Source organism: Panonychus citri, unplaced genomic scaffold (assembly GCF_014898815.1).
Source record: "Panonychus citri isolate SS breed McGregor unplaced genomic scaffold, ASM1489881v1 Contig00104, whole genome shotgun sequence".
NCBI lineage: Eukaryota > Metazoa > Arthropoda > Arachnida > Trombidiformes > Tetranychidae > Panonychus > Panonychus citri.
Window position 1 is genome coordinate 1,659,385 of NW_026515509.1, and position 17,948 is coordinate 1,677,332.

Genomic DNA, 17,948 nt, shown 5'->3' on the forward strand with positions numbered 1-17,948 from the left:
GAAAAGGGAGATTGTAATTAAATGAGTTGACATAATTAAAAGAAACATTAATCACTAAAAGTAGAAATGAAAATGTACCAACATCAAGTATCTTTATGTGAGACAAGGGAGAAAAAGGATTTCAATTAATCAGCTAAATTGAGTTGATAGATTAAAAGGCAAATCTAATTGTAGTTAATAACAATTAATCCAATTTCATTTTAATGTTGATCAATTAAAATCATTCACTTGATTAAAGGAATAATTTTTTTTCTGTCAATAGTTTTATTCTAGTCCGATAGGTGGAACTACAATCGGCTAATTCTTTTTTTTGTTTTCGTTGTTGAGTTAATCCAATTGTGAAACTGATTAATTTCATGGGAATTTATCTATTTATTTCAATTGTTTTCCATCTCTTTCTATTTCATCATCTTTTCTCCTTCTATCATCTTCATCATTCTTTCACCTTTAAACACTTATCTTCTTCTTCTTCTCTACCGCATTGGGATTATTTTATTTTCTCTCTCATCACCTGATTGTTATTAATTTACTTCTTTCCTACTCTTCTCACTAATTTCTAGTACACACGTTGCACAATTATCGCTTTTGTAATCTAATTAATTACTGTCACGTTAGATTTTTCTTCTTTCTTCTCTTTCATTTTCATCTCTCTCTTTTTTGATTCTTTCTTTTTGGACATTTCGATCTGCAAATAATGTTAATTTTCTCATAATTTTCTTAATCTTTTCAATTTTTTCTTAATTTTACCAATTAAGTTGAATTTTTTCTGTAATTTTAAACTTTTCTTTACCTCTTGAAAATCTTGTTTACAATCAACTATTTAGTTTAGTAACTTGATCATGTGACGATAAACCATTAAATCTCCCGGATACTTGTTGTTATTATCACAATTATCAACAAGGTATCATTGACATCATTTATTACAATTGGATATTTATTGGATTGAAGAAAAAAATGCAGTTGAAATCAAAGAAATTAATTGCAATCAAATAGAGATTTATTATGCCTCTGTGAGAGGTGACTAATTACAGTCGTCAAATGACTGAGTAGCCTCTAGTGCTACCCTCGATCGGTCATATGAGCCACCGATTTACAGAGTCCAGTGTCCGGAAGGACCTTCAGGTAATCCGCCTCAGGATTCCTGAAGAATAATGTATAATGCATTCACCAGGGGGTGTCAATAAAGAGAACAAATAGAGCAGAAAAAGTAAATTCGTCATTTTCTTTCGACAACCAAGAGATGGCGCTCAGAAGATTTTTAGGTTAGCCGCGGATTTTTAAAAATCGACACATTTGAGTTCGATAAAAGAAACACTTGAACATCTTTGAAACTTGATTCAAATTCAAATTAATTTTGAGAGTTTAATTTATTTTCCACTGAAAAGTGAAAATTGAAACTTCGGCCCATGTGATTTAATTCCCAGTTTCTTTTGTATGTTTATATTTATATAAATAAATACACTCGATGTAAAAAAATGAAATTAAGGTAATAGTTTTCAATCAAACAATCGTTACCACATCTCGGAGAGCATCAAATCAATTTTATAAAACAAAATTGATAGTAATCAAGCTAATCAGTTGTTTAAGTGAAAAATTTGACAAAAGTCGTGAAATCAGCGAGGATAATCACTCACGTAATTATTACTTAATTTATATAGTTTTAATCGCACGTTTTGGAATTAAAGTGAAACCAAATGAATCTTAGAAGAGAAAGTTGATTAACGAATCATTGAGAACATCTCTGTACAGAATTATTCTTACGAGACCTATTAAACGCGTTAAAAACACTCCTTTTGTCTCATCCAAAAAAAGCGCTTGTTCTTAGTAATTAATCAGCTGTTTCTCGAGTAAATTTGACAAATTCAATTTGTGTTTCTTAGTTTTTTTCGGAACAGCCTATTCGACCAGAAATCTCTGGTCATATAGTCCCCGAGCCTAAATAACCAGAGAGAAAAGTATAATCAGTTTTCAACTCTAATTAGTGAATTCTTATTTAATTAATGAAAAGTGATCAATTAAATAGTAAAAAAAGAAATACTAGTGAAAAAATTAACAATTGTTTCAGAGAATTCAGTTTTCTTTTTCATGTGAAAATATCTCATGTGGTATCAGTGCTTCTGGATTTTGATCTCAAAATTTGCCTTTAACTGAATTAACATTGGATTCAATTCATTAAGACTTGATCCCATTTCTGGCTATTTAGGCTTAACCGTTTTTTTCTCAAGTTTTTGAATAATTAATAAATGGAATTATAATTATGTCATTCAATAATTTACCAGATAATTGTCTTTGGAAGATCTTTGGAAATGTTCATGAGGCCAAAGATTTGATTCGATTGTCTAAAGGTAAGATTAAGATTCCGTTGAGATGATGAAATTTTAAAGTTTATTTACTTTTCCTTGATTCTAAAGTTTGTTCGAGATGGTCTGATTTAATTACGCCGAGACTTAATCAAGTAAAATATCTTCATTTGGTGGATGGTAAGACAATTTCTAATTGCTTGATTATGATTTTATTTAATTTGTTTCCAATTTTTCAATTCAAAGGCCAAAATGATTACATTGATAAGTACACATTGTACATAAGTTCTGGTACGGATTGGAAAGATTACAATTTAATGGAATCGTTTCCAAATCTTAAGGTAATTAATGAATTTTTAAATTAAGTTGACGTTGTTTTTACTGATTTTTCAATTTTTTGATAGATTATAGAGGTTTCGTCGCCTGATCATCTTCCATTTGGTAATTTCAACAAAAATCCAAAAATAAAAGGATTGATTGATCTTCATGATGATATTAAAGATGATTTCAAATTGGAAAACATCGAAATGTTTGCTTCAGAACGTTATGATCTCGATTATGAAAAAGTTTTTCGACCTGATCAGCTGAAACAGGTTAACTGGCGCAATTTTGATTTGTATGATCTTCCTTCATTCATTAAATATTTTCCAAATCTAAAGCGACTTCACTTAGAGACTGATGAAGGTGAGATTCAACTTGAAATATCTTTCGATTGTAATATTTTATATCTTTTTACGATACATATATAGAGGACCAAGTTTTTTACAATGGACCGAATTTGTCTTCGTTAAAGATTCTTGAACTTTGTACAGATTCGGTTACCAGTTTCCATTTTATGGATTTTTGTCCCTCTTTGGAAAGCGCTTTCATCTTATGTTGGGCAGAGGTTATTCATGTAGATGAATCGATAAAGAATTACAATTTAAGAGATTTGGTTATCGATGGTGTAAGTTAATCATCGAGTGATAAATGTTTTTAAGATTTTTGTTGATTTTTTTCTTTTATCATTTTTATTTAGTCTACAGATTTATCGAGGCCATTACTACAAAGACTACTTTCCAAATTTCCTAATTTACATCATCTAGCGATCAGACACAACGATGTGTTTGTTGATAGTGATTCAGAAGAATTGGTAAAATTATTACCAAAGTTGAAAATATTGGACTTGAGAACATGTGTTAATGTAACTGAAAAATCAGCTGATATTCTGTCCAAATTTTGTGTCAAAGAGAATCGATCAATTGTTATGTATTACGATTGTGTAAAAGAGCCGATCGAATGGCCTAAATTGGTAGACATGCAATACGAACCCATTTGCTATGGATTCGATTTCATGAAACATTGTTTTTATAAAACTCTCCTTTATCTTCCAATTTTCATTGATGAATAAAATCGAAACACAATGTAAAAACACTCAAAAGTTCTTTTTCCGCTTCTTGGCATAACAAAACACAAGCACCAGTTTCGTTTGAGCATCTCTAGAATAATGCACTATTCGATTGCGATTATCATCACCAGCAGTGTACATTAGAATATCAATCGCAGTGACTCTTGTTTGTTTCCTTGAAGAAACAAAAACAATCACAGGCTCGTTTGGAGAGGAATTGATGATTGATTGGTAAACGGGTTTGGACATGGACATGAGACGAGTGGCATTATGTGTTTGATTGAAACCACGAATGTGCAGTTCGAGTGGAGTTGGTCGGATGTTTGGATGAAAATTAAAAGTAGCAGATTTACATCCGAGCCATTCAGCAACATCACGAGCGTTGATTAAAGATGAAGAAAGTGCTACAATACGAATCGGTTTTTCAATCTGCGATGAAATGTATCGCGTTCGAGAACAAACAACTTCCAGAATTAGTCCGTCATCTCCTCCTGCTAAATGTAATACGATGATTGATATTTTGTACATTTTTACGTTGTTTCCATCGACGAGAAAGAAAATCCCAATTTTCGAGCGTACTGGTGTTTCCTTTTGTCAATAACTGCGGTCATGATTACTATTAACTGGAAACAACTAAATTACAAACAAAAATTATGATGTGATCATAATAGACATTAGATATTAGGTCCAAACGAAATAAGATAAAACGAAGAAGAAGCACAATTTCATCAATTAAATCACTATAACAAAAAGAAAAGTTTCTTTCAGAAACTACAGATTCGTCGTATTTTCCTTCGGCAGCCAAGAGATAGCGTTCGAAAGATTTTTGGGTTAGCTGCGAATTTTTAAAATTGACACATTTGAGTTCGATAAAAGAAACACTTGAACGCCTTTGAAACTTGATTCAAATTCAAATTAATTTTAAAAGTTTAGTTTATTTTCCACTGAAAAGTGAAAATTGAAACTTCGGCCCATGTGATTTAATTCCCAGTTTCTTTTGTATGTTTATATTTATATTAATAAATACACTCGATGTAAAAAAATGCAATTAAGGTTAGTTTTCAATCAAACTAGCAAATTCTATACCAATTCAATTTCTGTTTTAAATATCAATCGATAAGATAATCATGATTATTTTTAATCATGAATAAATCGAGTTATAAAATAATATCATTTTTAAACGAATCGTTAATAATCGGAAAGAATTCTAATATTTATTGGAAGCGTTAACTCCTCTCGGAGAGCATCGAATTGATTTTAAAATATAAAATTGAAAGTCAACAAATCTGATCAGTTGTTGGAAAATTTGGCAAAAGTCGTGAAATCAGCGAGGATAATCACTCACGTAATTATTACTTAATTTATATAGTTTTAATCGCACATTTTAGAATTAAAGTGAAACCAAATGAATCTTGGAAAGCAAAGTTCATGAACGAATTCTTTAGAACATCTATGTCCAGAATTATTCCTACGCGACCTATTAAACGCGTTAAAAACGCTCCTTTTGTCTCATCCAAAAAAAGCGCTTGTTCTTAGTAATTAATCAGCTGTTTCTCGAGTAAATTTGACAAATTCAATTTGTGCTTCTTAGTTTTTTTCTCAAGTTTTTGAATAATTAATAAATGGAATTATAATTATGTCATTCAATAATTTACCAGATAATTGTCTTTGGAAGATCTTTGGAAATGTTCATGAGGCCAAAGATTTGATTCGATTGTCTAAAGGTAAGATTAAGATTACGTTAAGTTGATGACATTTAAATTCTTATTTTCTTTCTCTTGATTTTTAAGTTTGTTCGAGGTGGTCCGATTTAATTACGCCGAGATTTAATCGAGTAAAATATCTCTGTTTGATAAATGGTAAGACAATTTCTAATTGCTTGATTATGATTTTATTTAATTTGTTTCCAATTTTTCAATTCAAAGGCCAAAATGATTACATTGATAAGGACTCATTGTGTATAAATCATCGTACGGATTGGAAAGATTACAATTTAATGGAATCGTTTCCGAATCTTAAGGTAATTAATGAATTTTTAAATTAAGTTGACGTTGTTTTTACTGATTTTTTAATTTTTGATAGATTATAGAGGTTGCGTCGCCTGATAATCGTCCATTTGGTAATTTCAACAAAAATCCAAAAATAAAAGGATTGATTGATCTTTTTGGTTCTATTGAAGAAGATTTTAAATTGGAAAACATCGAAATGTTCGCTTCACCATGTTCTGAGCTCGATTATGAAAAAGTTTTTCGACCTGATCAGCTGAAACAAGTTTACTGGCACAATGATGATATATATTTTCCTTCATTTATTGATTATTTTCCAAATCTAAAGCGACTTCACTTGGAGCTCTATAATGGTGAGATTCAACTTGAAATATCTTTCGATTGTAATATTTTATATCTTTTTACGATACATATATAGAAGACCCCGTTTTTTACAATGGATCGAATTTGTCTTCGTTAAAGATTCTTGAACTCGGTACAGATTTGGTTGTCGGTTTTCATTTCATGGATTTTTGTCCGTCTTTGGAAAGCGCTTTCATTTGGGACTGGGCAGAGGATATTTTTGTAAATGAATCGATAAAGAATTACAATTTAAGAGATTTGGTTATCGATGGTGTAAGTTAATCATCGAGTGATAAATGTTTATTAGATTATTGTTTTTTTCTTTAATTATTTTTATTTAGTCTACAGATTTTTCTTGGTCATTACTACAAAGACTACTTTCCAAATTTCCTAATTTACATCATCTTGGGATCAGAAATATTGATGAGATTGATGATAGTAATTTAAAAGAATTGATAAAATTATTACCAAAGTTGAAGATATTGGACTTGAGAAAATGTTCCAATGTAACTGAAAAATCAGCTGATTTTCTGTCCAAATATTGTGTCAAAGAGAATCGATCAATTGTAATTTATTACAGTTGCAAAAACGAACCCACCGAATGGCCTAAACTGATGGAGACTGACGAACATTTGCTATGGATTTGATTTCATGAAACATTGTTTTTATAAAGATTTCAACCATCTTCCATATCTCATTGATGAATAAAAATCGAAACACAATGTAATAACTTTTACGCCTTTGAAACTTGATTCAAATTCAAATTAATTTTAAAAGTTTAGTTTATTTTCCACTGAAAAGTGAAATTGAAACTTCGGCCCATGTGATTTGATTCCCAGTTTCCCAATTCAATCGAAAATTTTAATCGAATTGTTAATAATCGGAAAGAATTCTAATATTTATTGGAATCGTTACATCTCGGAGAGCATCAAATTGATTTTAAAATATAAAATTGATAGTAATGTAACGTTACCGAGCGGACTTAGTTGAAAACAAACACAATGATATAATTTTAAGGTTATATTTATTGATGATGAATTCGATAAGTTGATTGTTACAATTGAATGTTGTTTAAACACTGATAATTATGTTGATACTGTTGATCCTGATGAACTGAACTGATTCTATTACATTGGTTCGGTATTTATACTTGATGATAGGGAGCTATGAGTGAATCGGGTGATAAACGTTGATTCACCTTTTATTGGTTATTATTGAGAAAAGGAATAGTCTAAATATGGTGTTGACCATATTTAGTTGATTAACAAAGGAAAAGTAAGTAATGGTAGTTAATGAAACACAAAATGATAAGGTTGAACGTCAGATAATTTGAATTTTGGATACTCACCCTAGTTTAAGTTTTTGTTGCCCATATCCTTATCAAACATTATCACTTTGGTAGCAGAAGCACCATCACAAGCAGTTTTGAAATTTTCCAAAATTAATAATGTGCATGATTCAGACTCAGACTCGATGAATACAAGAGCAGCGATTCCTTAAGATCCATTGGCGTCGATCACCATGAAAATCATAAGAATCATTCGATTTTGGTTAACACGATATAAACCGTCTATTAAAAACTGCAGGATATTCTTCATAGATTTTTTTCATGTAAAAATCTTAAAAGAAAATTGTATTCACTTCTTGACCTTGGTAAGTGACCTTTTGTCTCAAGTTTTTCTTCATAACCACAATCAATTGTTCGAGCTACCTAGCATCACTAATAGGCACCGTTTTTTCACAATATTATGGACATCCTTATGAGTAATTACCTTGTTATATCCATCAGCCATTTTCGCGATTAGAATTCCTGGAAAACTTTTAACATCTAAAATTAATTTTCGTTGTATATTATCATATCGTTTTGTTTCGGCAATTTTCGAAAATTTTTGGATGACCATCAAAAGGACAAGTATGAGTCAAATTATTACGATTGACTACAAGTAATTTTCGAGATTTGTCCGCTTTTATTGATAGACAAAAAGTTTCTTTTTACCACCAGCTTTGCAACAGTAAATCAAATAATCGTGAGCTAAATCTTTATCCAGAGATTTTTTTGATGTTCTTATACACAATTGAGCCGCAAAACGTTTTTCATAAGTAGAAATAAAGTTCGATAAAGTTTTATGGCCACAAAATGTTTTACCAATCGAGAAATCAATTGTACTGTCCATTCGATAATTATAAAGTGATTGATTTGTTATAAAAATCCCTATCATCGACACTTATATTTCTCAATTTTCTCGATAGATGGAACTGGTTAGGTTTTGTACGAATAGTCTCTCTTCAAGCTGATTTTCTTTTCGGCTTGAGACAGGTGGCTTTTCTAGAAAATTTATTGATTTAATTTCAAATAATTTTTGATAATTAAAGAAATAATTTTTAAGCAATATCAATAGAACCAGAAGAAGAGGGATTATTTTTTAAATGTTGAAGTGCTATTTCAAAGTTAAAAGCAGGCTGTTTTCTATTGTGGTACTTTTTTTGCACAAAAAGTTGACTCAATGTTCATCGTGATTTGGCCCATTTGTAGAAGTTGGAATATGTTCTTTCAATGGCCTCCAATTTCGTTCAAATGTTTGTGTGTGTACATTTTTATCACGAGGATTCAAAAAATTTTCATTATGATTGACATAAGCATGGAAGTAATAGTGATGATTGAGTTTCTTTTAAGATTTCAACCCGTCCGAATAAATTGTTGTTGTTTGTAAAATTTTCCTCTTAACTACCTCTAATAATGTCTCTTCTCTTCGGTTCGGAACAAACTTTGGCAAAAGCTAATTTAGATTGTCGTTTGATTCCACCGAAAACCCAAACTTGTTCCACTTGATCCTTAGATAATCGACCTTGTTACTTTTTCTTTTATAGACCATTGTCTCATCTATTTCGGCCTCTTTTTCTATTCATCCAATCATTTTTTTTATTTTTATTCATGACATTAAAACACATCTAGTGTGAAAACAATTAAAATGATAGTTAATAAAAATTCGAAACGTTATCGAAAAATTTTCGAATGAATCGTCTAAATGTTTCAGGTCATAGGTCAGTAATTATTATATGTCATAGAACAGATCCTGAACGTACGTTCAAAGCTGATTCAGCTGATTAAACAAATTGATTAAAAATTACCTCAAATTTATAATCAAATTAATTGTTTTCACATTTTAAAAACTAAAATTCTAATTTTTACTTTCTCCTTTTCGTCGTATCATACCTAATGAGTCAAACTATTTTGACATCATCTTCGCTTTCATCTCCACCCTTGGTACTCATTTACTTTATTTACCAATCATCAAATTGGATCTTTGGACATTCAAACTAACCATCAGCAAATCAATATAATTTGTAAATTTTACTTTTTGTTTTTACCTAATAATTTGTAAACCAAATCTATTGTCATTTCTCTGCCCTAAGTTGTCAGGAACAACTTTCCTCTCAGGAGGAGCTACAGCACCTACACTGTAGTTGACAATTTTAAATCATTACACTTCGGTGATTCAATAAAGTAAAGTGTTCAAATATGACAGGTCTTACTGTAGTTTTTTATAATAGACATATGTTTTTGTACGGATAGTCTCAGTGCCTAATCGCATACAGTTTTTGTACGGATAGGCTCTTTCCAATCAAAATGCTGAAAAAAAAGTGGTAAGATCTTAGTTAATGGTTGGAGGTGTGGCCAATGGTTAGTTTTCACACTAATCTTATCAATTAATCGATTTAATTCACTCGTTCATATGAGAAACAACCCGGATAGAAAGAAGCGATATCTTGTAGTACAATCGAGTAATTAGAACCAAAATTTTTCGTAAAATATGTTTTCCGATAGACAAATTCTTCTATGTAACTACTTCGACCTTTTCCATGTGCACTTTTCGGTAAGCAGGCCTTAAGTGAGCGCCAGTTTCTCTCTATTTTTTGTGTGTTGACGGTCGGATCATTTGTATCAACAAAATTTTTCGAGTGATTAACTTGGTTAACTACATAACCACAATTATTGAGGCACAAATAAGATCTCCACTTGTCCGTCAATAGACGAGTTTTTTGGCGAACACGTCGGGTTATTAGCTCCTTAATTGTTGCAGATCCTCGGTCGGCTGCCAGCTCAGCGAAACAAGCATTTGTTTCACGATCAATGCCTCCAATAACCCACGACTTTTTCTCTCTTGAAACGTTAAACGACCACGATGACTTTTTCTGTGAAAAACCTTAGTTTCGTCCACCTCGACCTCATGACCATCACCACCGATTTTTACCTTGTTGTCAGTACATTTATTAATACATATCTCTCTTAACTCGCTGAAGTAATTAAGCACAGTATTTTTATTTAGCCCAAGGGCTTTAGCGGTAAAATTTACTGAGCATTTGGTTGTCCAAAAAAATATCAACCTCAACGACATCAACACATCCAATGGGCTACCTGAAAACCATGTATATTGGGCTAAGGCAAGTACTGAGTTGCACTTGTTGCAGTGGTACCGGTATTTCAATTTGAGTGAATCTCTTTTCTCAATAGTCATTACACCGTCACAATTAGAGTCGACACATCGATGGGCTTTAGGGGCATTGATCAATTTAACATGTTTAGCAAACTCAAACCCAGGTAATATTTCACGGTCACATGTAATCATTGAATCAAAGTTAACTAAAGTTAATTTAGAAAAATCAAACTCATGGAAACTCATTTTAACAAAAAAACAATAGTCCGCATCATAAGGTCTCATGTTAATTAATTAATTAAATCGATTAATTGATAGATTAGTGTGAAAACTAACCATTGGCCACACCTCCAACCATTAACTAAGATCTTACCAAAAAAGTAAATTCGTCATTTTCTTTCGACAACCAAGAGATGGCGCTCAGAAGATTTTTAGGTTAGCCGCGGATTTTTAAAAATCGACACATTTGAGTTCGATAAAAGAAACACTTGAACGCCTTTGAAACTTGATTCAAATTCAAATTAATTTTAAAAGTTTAGTTTATTTTCCACTGAAAAGTGAAAATTGAAACTTCGGCCCATGTGATTTAATTCCCAGTTTCTTTTGTATGTTTATATTTATATAAATAAATACACTCGATGTAAAAAAATGCAATTAAGGTAATAGTTTTCAATCAAACTAGCAAATTCTAAACCAATTTAATTTCTATTTCAAATATTAATCTATAAGATAATCATGATCATTTTTAATCATGAATAAATCGAGTTATAAAATAATATCATTTTCATTCGAAAATTTTAAACGAATCGTTAATAATCGGAAAGAATTCTAATATTTATTGGAATCGTTACCACATCTCGGAGAGCATCAAATTAATTTTAAAATATAAAATTGAAAGTTAGCAAATCCAATACGTTGATTCTTGGAAAATTTGACAAAAGTCGTGAAATCATCGAGGATAATCACTAATGTAATTATTACGCAATTGATATAATTTTAATCTCACGGTTCAGAATGAAAGTGAAACCAATCTTAGTGTTGCGCGATACCGATAGAAAGTATTGATTAAACGTATCGGTATTGTTAGGCAAAGTATCGATAATATTTTCAATACTTAATATTGAAAAATATCGAAAAGTATCAACAATACCGTGGGTATTGAACAGTATTACTAATATTTATTGATTTTTTCTGATTCTATTTGGTGAAATTTCTACATATTCTCAATTTTTCATTTTTCTGAGTCAAAAATTCACTTTCAGTGCCTGGAAAAAGTACTCGATACCGTTCACAAAAGTATCGAGTAATATCGAAAACGAAAGTATCGATAATATTACTCGTTAAAAAAGTATCAGCGCAACACTAACCAATCTTGAGGACAAAGTTCATGAACTAATCATTGAGAGCATCTCTGTCCAGAATTATTCCTACGCGACCTATCGAACGCGTTAAAAACACTCCTTTTGTCTCATCCAAAAAAAGCGCTTGTTCTTAGTAATTAATCAGCTGTTTTTCGAGTAAATTTGACAAATTCAATTTGTGCTTCTTAGTTTTTTTCTCAAGTTTTTGAATAATTAATAAATGGAACAAGGAAAACCAAGCGATCAACTTGATCGCTTTTCTGAATAATTTTAGGAGATGGAATTCATGAATGACATCTTTTCTGTCTTTTTTCTTGAAAATTTTGTCAACCTTAATTTAAACAGAGTAGTTGATCGTATTCTTGATTAACCTCTCAAAGTTTTAATATCCCAGGGCGTGCGATTGATACAATTAAAAAAGTTACATTCATCTGATGCTCTTTCTTTTCTCTTCCCCTTTCATTGCCCCGAACGTCATAATTCATCCCTTCTCTCTCTTCCCCTTTTCTCTTTCTTTTCCATCTAATCCTCTTATTAATCTAATTAACATTTTAATTTGGTCAATTTAACGCCCCGTTTTTTTCATTAATTAATAACTTTTGACCCTGGCCCCTATAACATTGGTTCTATTTTTTGTTGTTGAAGATTTTTGTCTTCTTTCTGTTGATATTTTTTCCATGTCTGTACGACTCCTAGTTTTTCTTAAATCTTCATATAAAAAATCGTGAATCGTAATAATTGTTTGTTGATTATAAGTTTCCAAGTTTTAAATAATTAATAAATGGAATTATAATTATGTCATTCAATAATTTACCAGATAATTGTCTTTGGAAGATCTTCGGAAATGTTCATGAGGCCAAAGATTTGATTCGATTGTCTAAAGGTAAGATTAAGATTACGTTAAGTTGATGAAATTCTAATGCTTATTTACTTTCACTTGATTCTTAAGTTTGTTCGAGATGGTCCGATTTAATTACGCCGAGATTTAATCAAGTAAAATATCTTCGTTTGATAAATGGTAAGACAATTTCTAATTGCTCGATTATGATTTTAATTAATTTGTTTCCAATTTTTAATTCAAAGGCCAAAATGATTACATTGATAAGGACTCATTGTGTATAAATCATCGTACGGATTGGAAAGATTACAATTTAATGGAATCGTTTCCGAATCTTAAGGTAATTAATGAATTTTAAATTAAGTTGACGTTGCTTTCTAATTATTTTTCAATCTGTTGATAGATTATAGAGATTTCGTCGCCTGATCATCTTACATTTGGTAATTTCAACAAAAATCCAAAAATAAAAGGACTGATTGATCATTGTATTTCTATTGAAGATGATTTTAAATTGGGAAACATCGAAATGTATGCTTCAGGACGTTCTGATCTTGATTATGAAAAAGTTTTTCGACCTGATCAGCTGAAACAAGTTTACTGGCACTGTTATGATTTAAATTTACCTTCATTTATTGATTATTTTCCAAATCTAAAGCGACTTCACTTGGAGCTCTATAATGGTGAGATTCAACTTGAAATATCTTTGATTAATATTTATATTTTTTACGATACATATATAGAAGAAGTTTTACAATGGACCGAATTTGTCTTCGTTAAAGATTCTTGAACTCGGTACAGATTTGGTTGTCGGTTTTCATTTCATGGATTTTTGTCCGTCTTTGGAAAGCGCTTTCATTTGGGACTGGGCAGAGGATATTTTTGTAAATGAATCGATAAAGAATTACAATTTAAGAGATTTGGTAATTGAGAATGTAAGTCAATCATCGAGTGATAAATGTTTTTAAGATTTTTGTTGATTTTTTCTTTTATCATTTTTATTCAGTCTACAGATTTTTCTTGGTCATTACTACAAAGACTACTTTCCAAATTTCCTAATTTACATCATCTTGGGATCAGAAATATTGATGAGATTAATGATAGTAATTTAGAAGAATTGCTAAAATTATTACCAAAGTTGAAAATATTGGACTTGAGAAAATGTTCCAATGTAACTGAAAAATCAGCTGATTTTCTGTCCAAATATTGTGTCAAAGAGAATCGATCAATTGTAATTTATTACAGTTGCAAAAACGAACCCACCGAATGGCCTGAATCGGTGGAGACTCACGAACGGATTTGCAATGGATTCGATTTCATGAAACATTGTTTTTATAAAGATTTCAATCATCTTCCATTTCTCATTGATGAATAAAAATCGAAACACAATGTAATAACACTCAAAAGTTCTTTTTCGCTGCTTGACAAAACACTATGGACGATTGGCCCGTCCGATCATTTGAAGAACTGTTGTAATTGGATAGTCCTCAAGTCCTCATATGCATGAACTTTTCCATTGTAAATTTGTGTATCCATGATGATCACTAAATGAGATTTGATTGTTAAACTGAATGAAAGTGATGCTGAAACCACGACAACTTTTCTGAACAATAAGCTGGTGAATTTTCAATAAAATATTCAATTCGATTAAAGATTGAATTAACTTTTCGAGTATCCAGTTTGACACTTTTACGATTAAAATTCTGTTACAATAAATAAGAAAATAGGATGTTTGATTAGAATAATATTGATTAAGATGACTGAGAAATTGATGATAATTAACAACAAGATAAGAGAATAAAGTTGACAATTGTTTTCTTTTATGATGATCAGGTTGATGATTAAGGAAAATAAAGGTGAATGAAGGTGTAAAAGTTTTGTTGTTAAAGTTGACATTTCATCTTGAATTTCTTCTTGTCAAGATTGACATTAATTTTATTTCTTCTTATTTTTTTATTACATGTATATTAAACTTCGACCCATGTTATTTAATTTAGTATCTTTTGTGTGTCATTGTTTTTTATAATGTTGATGGTCAAGTTTATGTTGTAAAACATTTTCTCTTATGATGACAAAATGATGGATTTGCGAGTTATAAATGGGGGAATAACAAGCCACCAACCTTCCTCTCGTTTCTATTGATTAATAAACAGAACAAAATAAAACAAAAAATTACTACCGAATCTCTTAAAACAATAAAATTATTCTTTCATGAAGAAAAAATTAAAGGTATAAAAAAATAAATTCAATTCTTTTCTGTGAAAACAAATCAAAACTCACCTGAGGAAAAATGAAATTATTGTTCCAGATAAGATCTCTCAATTGAATTCCAAACAGCTCAGAAGATATCATCTTATCCAATTCATGGCAGCTAAGCGGGACTTAGCCAACCATTTGCATCGAAGAAGAAGACATCATCATCACAAGCAGAATGAGACGAATTGATTTAGTTAAAATATGCTCGGTGTCAGATTGAAGTTCAGCGGGTAAGGTCATTCGAGATAAGTGAGCTTGAAACAGTAGATTGGTCTTGAAATGAGGATCCGTGTATTTGGCGTTTTGAATTTTGTTTGGAACTTTAGATGAAAGTTGTCGCAAGATAATGTCTTCTTTATGTCGAATAGGAATACTTTCATATTCAGTTGCTGAACTAATTATCTCAATAAGTCCTTTGATTTTGGTCTTGTTACTAAGAGATAAACTGAACAGTTCAATTGTAGAGTAATTGATGTAATAATAGGCAGAAATCATTCCCAGATTAAGAGGTGACACATCGATATCTTCTTCGATGCTGATACATTTCGATTGCTCCAAATCATTAAGCGTGTTTTCTACCAGTTCAGATAAACTATCAGAAAGATGCCGATGAGTGACACCTGTTAATCCATAATAATTAGGATTTTGAGTCATTCGTCGATACAAAATTGATAGTAATCAAGCTAATCAGTTGTTTCAGTGAAAAATTTGACAAAATTCGTGGGATAAGCGAGGATAATCACTAATGTAATTATTACTTAATTGATATAGTTTTAATCGCTCGTTTTAGAATGAAAGTGAAACCAGTTGAATCTTGGAAGGCAAAGTTCATTAACGAATCATTGAGAACATCTCTGTCCAGAATTATTCCTACGCGACCTATTAAACGCGTTAAAAACACTCCTTTTGTCTCATCCAAAAAAAGCGCTTGTTCTCAGTAATTAATCAGCTGTTTTTCTAGTGAATTGTACAAATTCAATTTGTACTTCTTAGTTTTTTTCTCAAGTTTTTGAATAATTAATAAATGGAATTATAATTATGTCATTTAACGATTTGCCCGTTAACTGTCTTTGGAAGATCTTTGGAAATGTCCATGAGGTCGAAGATTTGATTAGATTGTCTAAAGGTAAGATTATTAGGATTCCGTTAAGATGATGAAATTTCAATTCTTATTTTCTTTCTCTCGATTCTAAAGTTTGTTCGAGATGGTCCGATTTAATTACGTTGAGATTTAATCGAGTAAAATATCTTCGTTTGATAAATGGTAAGAAAATTTCTAATTGCTCGATTATGATTTTAATTAATTTGTTTCCAATTTTTTAATTTAAAGGCCAAAATGATTACATTGATAAGTACACATTGTGGATAAATCGTACGGATTGGAAAGATTACAATTTAATGGAATCGTTTCCGAATCTTAAGGTAATTAATAAATTTTTAAATTACAATTAACGTTGTTTTCTAATTATTTTTTAATTTTTTGATAGATTATAGAGATTTCGTCGCCTGATCATCTTCCAATTGGTAATTTCAACAAAAATCCAAAAATAAAAGGATTGATTGATCTTCATAATGCTATTAAAGATGATTTTAAATTGGAAAACATCGAAATGTTTGCTTCAGAACGTTATGATCTCGATTATGAAAAAGTTTTTCGACCTGATCAGTTGAAACAAGTTTACAGCTACTTCCTTGATATGACTGATCTTCCTTCATTCATTAAATATTTTCCAAATCTAAGGCGACTTCACTTAAAGCTAGATGATGGTGAGATTCATCTTGAGATATCTTTCGATTGTATAATATGGTTTATATTTTTTACGATCTATTATAGCGAACGAAGTTTTTTACGATGGAGTGTATTTGTCCTCGTTAAAGATTCTTGAACTTGGTACAGATTCGGTTATTGGTTTCAATTTCATGGATTTTTGTCCCTCTCTGGAAAGCGCTTTCATCCATTGTTGGACCGAGGATATTAATGTAGATGAATCGATAAAGAATTACAATTTAAGAGATTTGGTTATCAAGAATGTAAGTCATTGAGTGATGAATTCTTATAGAATTATTAATGATTTTCTATCTTTTTTTAGTCTATCAATGCTCCTTGGCCATATCTACTAAGGCTACAAAGACTACGAAGAGTACTTTCCAAATTTCCTAATTTACATCATCTTGGGATCAGAGATATGGTTGAGATTAATGATAGTAATTTAGAAGAATTGGTAAAATTATTACCAAAGTTGAAAATATTGGACTTGAGAACATGTGTTAATGTAACTGAAAAATCAGCTGATATTCTGTCCAAATTTTGTGTCAAAGAGAATCGATCAATTGTTATGTATTACGATTGTGTAAAAGAGCCGATCGAATGGCCTAAATTGGCAAATACTCACGAGCCAATTTGCTATGGATTCAATTTCATGAAACATTGTTTTTATAAAACTTTCAACGATCTTCCAATTTTCATTGATGAATAAAATCGAAACATGCTGTAATAACGCTCAAAAGTTCTGTTCGCTGCTTGGAAAACAAAACACAAACACCATGTTCGACCCATGTGATTTAATTCTCAGTTTCTTTTGTATTTTTATATTTATATTAATAAATACACTCGACGTAAAATTAAGGTTAGTTTTCAAACAAACTAGCAAATTCTAAACCAATTTAATTTCTATTTCAAATATCAATCTATAAGATAATTATGAATATTTTTGATCATGAATAAATCGAGTTATAAAATATCATTTTCATTCGAAAATTTTAAACGAATCGTTAATAATCGGAAAGAATTCTAATATTTATTGGAATCGTTACCACATCTCGGAGAGCATCAAATTCATTTTAAAATATAAAATTGTTAGTAATCAAGCTAATCAGTTGTTTCTTGGAAAATTTGACAAAAGTCGTGAAATAAGCGAGGATAATCACTCACGTAATTATTACTTAATTGATATAATTTTAATCGCTCGTTTTAGAATGAAAGTGAAACCAATGAATCTTGGAGGACAAATTTCATGATTGAATC

The 17,948-nt window shown here is 30.6% G+C and overlaps 4 protein-coding genes across 5 annotated transcripts; all 4 read left to right on the forward strand.

Annotated features, from left to right (window-relative positions):
• Positions 1-1,188: 1,188 nt before the first annotated feature.
• Positions 1,189-3,714, forward strand: LOC128388996 (uncharacterized). The gene is made up of 6 exons (XM_053348494.1): positions 1,189-2,345; positions 2,412-2,480; positions 2,547-2,641; positions 2,705-2,984; positions 3,050-3,246; positions 3,319-3,714. Exons 1-6 carry the CDS (start codon positions 2,258-2,260, stop codon positions 3,688-3,690), a joined length of 1,101 nt encoding a protein of 366 aa, XP_053204469.1. The 5' UTR covers positions 1,189-2,257; the 3' UTR covers positions 3,691-3,714.
• Positions 3,715-5,248: 1,534 nt separating this feature from the next.
• Positions 5,249-7,294, forward strand: LOC128388997 (uncharacterized). 2 transcript variants are annotated; one of them, XM_053348496.1, is made up of 6 exons: positions 5,249-5,411; positions 5,478-5,546; positions 5,613-5,707; positions 5,770-6,046; positions 6,115-6,308; positions 6,377-7,294. In XM_053348496.1, the coding sequence occupies exons 1-6, from the start codon at positions 5,324-5,326 to the stop codon at positions 6,680-6,682; spliced, it is 1,029 nt and encodes a 342-aa protein (XP_053204471.1). In that variant the 5' UTR covers positions 5,249-5,323; the 3' UTR covers positions 6,683-7,294. The 2 variants fall into 2 exon arrangements, with proteins under 2 accessions (XP_053204471.1, XP_053204470.1); XM_053348495.1 differs by having other exon boundaries at positions 6,112-6,308; positions 6,377-7,291.
• Positions 7,295-12,063: 4,769 nt separating this feature from the next.
• Positions 12,064-14,276, forward strand: LOC128389076 (uncharacterized). Its single transcript, XM_053348585.1, has 6 exons — positions 12,064-12,715; positions 12,782-12,850; positions 12,916-13,010; positions 13,074-13,415; positions 13,450-13,602; positions 13,674-14,276. The coding sequence occupies exons 1-6, from the start codon at positions 12,628-12,630 to the stop codon at positions 14,040-14,042; spliced, it is 1,116 nt and encodes a 371-aa protein (XP_053204560.1). The 5' UTR covers positions 12,064-12,627; the 3' UTR covers positions 14,043-14,276.
• A 1,634-nt stretch (positions 14,277-15,910) lies between these two features.
• On the forward strand, positions 15,911-17,421 carry LOC128388994 (uncharacterized). Its single transcript, XM_053348487.1, has 6 exons — positions 15,911-16,049; positions 16,119-16,187; positions 16,254-16,345; positions 16,411-16,690; positions 16,758-16,954; positions 17,014-17,421. Exons 1-6 carry the CDS (start codon positions 15,962-15,964, stop codon positions 17,398-17,400), a joined length of 1,113 nt encoding a protein of 370 aa, XP_053204462.1. The 5' UTR covers positions 15,911-15,961; the 3' UTR covers positions 17,401-17,421.
• The last annotated feature ends 527 nt before the right edge of the window (positions 17,422-17,948 follow it).

Excerpts from the sequence above, each read along its gene's own strand:
- LOC128388996 (XM_053348494.1), top strand. The coding sequence starts at position 2,258 with ATGTCATTCAATAATTTACCAGATAATTGTCTTTGGAAGATCTTTGGA. Across the intron at positions 2,481-2,546 it reads ATATCTTCATTTGGTGGATG|GCCAAAATGATTACATTGAT; the intron begins GTAAGACAATTT and ends TTCAATTCAAAG. Across the intron at positions 2,642-2,704 it reads AATCGTTTCCAAATCTTAAG|ATTATAGAGGTTTCGTCGCC; the intron begins GTAATTAATGAA and ends ATTTTTTGATAG.
- LOC128388997 (XM_053348495.1), top strand. The coding sequence starts at position 5,324 with ATGTCATTCAATAATTTACCAGATAATTGTCTTTGGAAGATCTTTGGA. Across the intron at positions 5,708-5,769 it reads AATCGTTTCCGAATCTTAAG|ATTATAGAGGTTGCGTCGCC; the intron begins GTAATTAATGAA and ends AATTTTTGATAG. Across the intron at positions 6,309-6,376 it reads GAGATTTGGTTATCGATGGT|TCTACAGATTTTTCTTGGTC; the intron begins GTAAGTTAATCA and ends ATTTTTATTTAG.
- LOC128389076 (XM_053348585.1), top strand. The coding sequence starts at position 12,628 with ATGTCATTCAATAATTTACCAGATAATTGTCTTTGGAAGATCTTCGGA. Across the intron at positions 12,716-12,781 it reads TTTGATTCGATTGTCTAAAG|TTTGTTCGAGATGGTCCGAT; the intron begins GTAAGATTAAGA and ends TTGATTCTTAAG. Across the intron at positions 12,851-12,915 it reads ATATCTTCGTTTGATAAATG|GCCAAAATGATTACATTGAT; the intron begins GTAAGACAATTT and ends TTTAATTCAAAG.
- LOC128388994 (XM_053348487.1), top strand. The coding sequence starts at position 15,962 with ATGTCATTTAACGATTTGCCCGTTAACTGTCTTTGGAAGATCTTTGGA. Across the intron at positions 16,188-16,253 it reads ATATCTTCGTTTGATAAATG|GCCAAAATGATTACATTGAT; the intron begins GTAAGAAAATTT and ends TTTAATTTAAAG. Across the intron at positions 16,346-16,410 it reads AATCGTTTCCGAATCTTAAG|ATTATAGAGATTTCGTCGCC; the intron begins GTAATTAATAAA and ends ATTTTTTGATAG.